The 4,478-nt window shown below is 47.7% G+C and overlaps 1 protein-coding gene across 1 annotated transcript in view; it reads right to left on the bottom strand.

Annotated features, from left to right (window-relative positions):
- The window catches only part of NPEPPS (aminopeptidase puromycin sensitive), a 129,314-nt gene extending 125,994 nt beyond the window's left edge, over positions 1–3,320 (bottom strand). Inside the window, exon 1 of the mRNA XM_003786441.3 lies at positions 2,919–3,320. Within this exon, the coding sequence (XP_003786489.1) occupies positions 2,919–3,179 (261 nt within the window). The 5' untranslated portion in view covers positions 3,180–3,320. The remainder of the gene's footprint in view (positions 1–2,918) is intronic.
- Positions 3,321–4,478: the final 1,158 nt, after the last annotated feature.

Raw genomic sequence — 4,478 nt, 5'->3', positions numbered from 1 at the left:
TCTGTCTCAAAAAAAAAAAAAAATCCACTAAGTTTCTAATATGTAACCTATGCAAATACTCCAGTCTTATCATAAAATTCTGCAAAGCAACAAAGCAACTTGCATACTTTATGTAATGTGATTCCAACTTTTAGGAAACTAACCCAATACCAGTTACAAATCTAGGTTTACAGACATGAATATTATCAACATTTTTATATTTCCATAAGATACTACCTAATACCACAAGTTAAAATTATTGCTCCAATTCATGGATACCAAAAATATAATTTTTACTTCAAACATTAACTCCTCTTTTAACCTTCCAGCGGTGTCAACAGGTACAATTACAAAGTCCAATCATCCTTTAATAGAGCCTATTAGAATTCACTTTCAGGCTCAGCGTCCATGGCACAGTGGTTATGGTGCTGGCCACAGACATCAAGGCTGGCAGGTTCAAACCCAGCCCGGGCCAGCTAAACAACAATGACAATTGCAACAAAAAAGAAAAACAAAGCTGGGTGTTGTGGTGGGTGCCTGTAGTCCCAGCTATGTGGGAAGCTGAGCAAGAGAATCGCTTAAGCCCAAGAATTGGAGGTTGCTATGGCTGTGAGCTGTGATGTCATGGCACTCTACCAAGGGCAACATAGTAAGACTCTGTCTCAAAAAAAAAAAAAAAAGAATTCACTATCATGCCATCTTTAACTTGTTCTGCCATACAGCCTGAAAGAATTTCTGAAAAAAATGCTTTGAAAAGTTCACATTACTAAAATAATCCATTTATTTCCTTGTATCAAATTAACAAACAAGTCATATCTAACATTACCGTGTTCCCTCTATGGCACAAATTCCACAATTTTCTCATCTCTTTGGAAAAGTAGAAAAGGAGCAAGGAAAAGCACATCACTGCTTGTTCTATCATGATGCTTAAACTCACTTCTTAATAAGTAAGCATTTAAAAATCTGTAATATGCTGTGGCTCCCACCTGTAATCCTAGCACTCTGGGAGGCTGAGGTGGGAAGATTCCTTGAGCTAGGGAGTTTGAGACCAGCCTGAGCAACAGTGAGACTTCATCTCTACTAAAATAGAAAAATCAGGCAGGCACTGTGGTGGGCACCTGTAGTCCCAGCTACTCAGGAGACTGAGGCAGGAGGATTGCTTGAATCCAGGAGTTTGAAGCTGCTACGAACTAAGCTGATGCCACAGCATTCTAGCCTGGGCAACAGAGTGAGACTTGGTCTCCAAAAATAAGTAAGCTAATTATTTATTAATTAAAATAAAGAGCTGTACTATTTTCAAAATATTTTTCCTTAAATGTGTATGCTTCCCAAAGTTTTAAACCCATTATGCCAACTAATGGGATAAAGAAACAAATTTTTTTTAACATTAGTCTTTTCACACAATATAAACTCATTCATTACTAGGTCCTTCTTCCCTAAGTTTTGCCAAGTCACAAGACACACTACTGTTTACAATCCCTCCCATCTGCCCCTTGCCAAAATATACCAAACACTCTAGTCACTTGGCTGAAACCGTAGTCTCCCAAATAACCCTCTCAAATCCTAATTTAGACACACGATGCACTCATTCTGATTCATATTCTTAATGGAAAAATTTTAAATCACCTGATTTTCACAGGATAAGTTCTGCCTTTTGATGAAGACAGACTCTAGAGCCCTCATGCTTTCACATCAGTGCCCCAAATCTGACAGTATACTTGTTAATTCTGTACTTTTAGACAAATTTTCTATCAAAGACAACTGCCAACTTTCAATTCATTCAAGTATTGGTCTATATCTCTTTTATTTCAATACCACATACACCCGGTTTTTAAGGTTGAGGCCTACTGATTCCACCCCCACTCCTGCAGTAGGAATGAAACAAAATATACTTATTACCACTCTTTTTACAGATAAGTATTAAACAGCTCCCATTTTTCATTACAAGCTTCACATTAACACATCATATAATATGGTATCATAAATGGCTATTCTTCAGGGCTTTTGTAGGACATCCATACTAATGGTCTCCAAAATCAAATAATACTTTAGATAATGCTGACAGAGGAGGGGAATATGATTCACCAAAAACTGCAATGAAAAGTAAAGGAATATTTTCACCAGTGATATGATAAAACTAACAGCTTCTTTCAGAAGAGTGTACTACTACTAAGCAACCATCCCTGTAGCAATAAATCCATTAGCTTTACAGGCTGCAAAGCTAGAAAGGTAGGAAGAAAAGCGGAGAAAGGGTCCTCAAGCTGCTTCTCCAGAGGTTAGAAGAGAACAAAGTCACTGCTGCACTGTCACTTGAGGGGAAGGGGGAGGGGGCGGATCATCTTAGAAACCCAGCCCCTGGGCTGGAGCAGGCGGGGAGAACTCAGCAAGGCTGCCTGGGATTAACATTCTCGTTCTCACCCTCTCTCCCCTCCTAGAAGCTCCCCTCCTTGCTCCAGCGCGGCGGTCGGAGTCCCTGATGACCACCCCTTCCCAACCTATCCCCAGTGGGGTGTAGGGAGAACCAGAGAAAAGAACTGAGTCAGGAGGCTGAGACTGAACAGGGACTCCCATGACCCCTCCGTCCTCCCCCAACCCCCTCCAGCCTCTCTCACAACACTACCCAGCTCCGAAGGGCCGAGGTGGAGTAAACCCCGCAGAGGTGCGCTCGCCCGGGAGGGGCACGCGCCAGGCCGGCCGGCTCTTGGGAGCTCCCGCAGCGCGGCCCCGGCCCCAGCCCCGACCCCAGCCAAGCAGGGCAGAGCGCATCGACCCCGGCGCCCCGCGGGCGCCCTGAGGGGCGCGCCCGTCCCCTGAGCCGGCCTCCCAGCCCCAGCCCCAAGGCCCACTCGCCCTCCCGCCAAGGCCCCCAGTCCCAGCCCGCGGGCGCGGCCTAACTGCTCGACCAGCAGCTCGCCCCCGGCGCCCGAGGGTCGCCGTACCTGGGCGGCGGCCTCCAGCTTGCCCTCAAAGGTGAAGTCCAGCAAGTCGGGCTTGAGGCAAAGGCTATAGTTGATGGGGGAGACATCGGCAGGCAGCCGCTCAAAGGGCCTCTTCTCCGGCATCGCGGCGAGGCCCAGGCTGTGGAGGCGGCGGCGGCGGCGAGAGGAGCGGCTGAGGAGGAGAAGGAGGAGGGAAGGAGGCGGAGGGCCGAAGAAGAGCAGGCGGCGAGCAAGGGAGGGGGCGGCGGCTGCCAGCCACATTCACCGAGCGCGGTCGACCGCCTGAGGAGAGCGACCGGGGGAGCCTAGGGGGCGGGGGAGAGACCCAGCCTGAGCGCTAGGGGTGGGAGGGAGGCGGTAAGGGCGGCAGGCGGGCGGACGGGCGGGCTGCCTACGGGGAAGGGGGCGAGGGAAGGAGGCCGCGGCGGCGGCGTGCGCGGCCCCGCCGGCCGAGCGCGCCCCCACGGAGTGCGCGCGCGCGCCGGGGCACGGAGCGGGGCGGGGCAGGAGGGCGCGGGCTTGCTGGTGCGGTCGTGGGGCGGCTCCCGGCGCTGCACCTGTCAGCGCTGCTTGGGAGAGGGGGATAGCTTTAGAACTAGAAGGAGCCAGAAGGGCTCGAAAGGTGGAAACAGAGGCATGAGGGACCCCGGAGCCGTCCTGGGAAGTTGAAGCCTACTCATTGGGTCTGCTCAGTCAGGGTAGCATGCTAAGATACCAATTTCAGAGCAAAACCTCAAACTAAGTCTACCTCCATATCTCCGGAAAAGCCCTGACTTGAAGCTCTCTGGCCCTAATTTCTGTTATTTTTAAGTAGCAAGTTGAAGAGATGATTTGAAAAAAAATTTTGTCATAAAATCTTTAGTGATCTAGGTTTTATCAACCTCTGGGATTTGGACCTTTGAGGGAGTGATCTCAAAGATTAGAAAGATTTTTGTTTCCACAATTCAATGCTTAAAATAGGATCTTTCACCTTTCCCCCGTTTTTATCTTTCTTTCTACTTTATTTAAAGACCCTTCAGCAATCGTGGCCTCTTTAAAAGTAAACTGTGTGGCTCCCTCAGTTCTGTAAATAGCTGGCAAATTGAGATATTTAAATTATACTTAAATGGGGTAGATATATTTAGAACCATCAAGAGTAAGAAGGTTTATCCATAATCCTCATATCCCTTTGTAGACTTTTTTTTTTTTTTGAGACAGTCTTACTTTGTCGCCCTTAGTAGCTCACAGCAACCTCAAACTCTTAGACTCCAGAGATTCTTTTACCTCAGCCTCCCAAGTAGCTTGGGACTACAGGCGCCTGCCACAACGCCAGGCTATTTTTTAAAGAAAAGTCTCATTCTGACCCAGGCTGGTCTCCAACCTATGAGCTCAAGCAATCCTCTCGCCTCAGCCTCCCAGAGGGCTAGGATTACCGGTATGAGCCATCACTCCCTGCACCTTTGTAGACATTTCTCAGGTAAAATCCCTTAATTTCCAAAACTCAACCAGAATGTTATTCTGAACCAATGCTGTCCAATAGAAATATACTGTGAAACACTCGGTAGTATTTTTTTTTTTTTT

The sequence above is a fragment of the Otolemur garnettii genome, unplaced genomic scaffold (assembly GCF_000181295.1).
Source record: "Otolemur garnettii isolate 467f Iridium unplaced genomic scaffold, OtoGar3 scaffold00018, whole genome shotgun sequence".
NCBI lineage: Eukaryota > Metazoa > Chordata > Mammalia > Primates > Galagidae > Otolemur > Otolemur garnettii.
The sequence above is the reverse complement of the archived record's forward strand: the minus strand, read 5'-3'. Positions and strand labels throughout refer to the sequence as shown.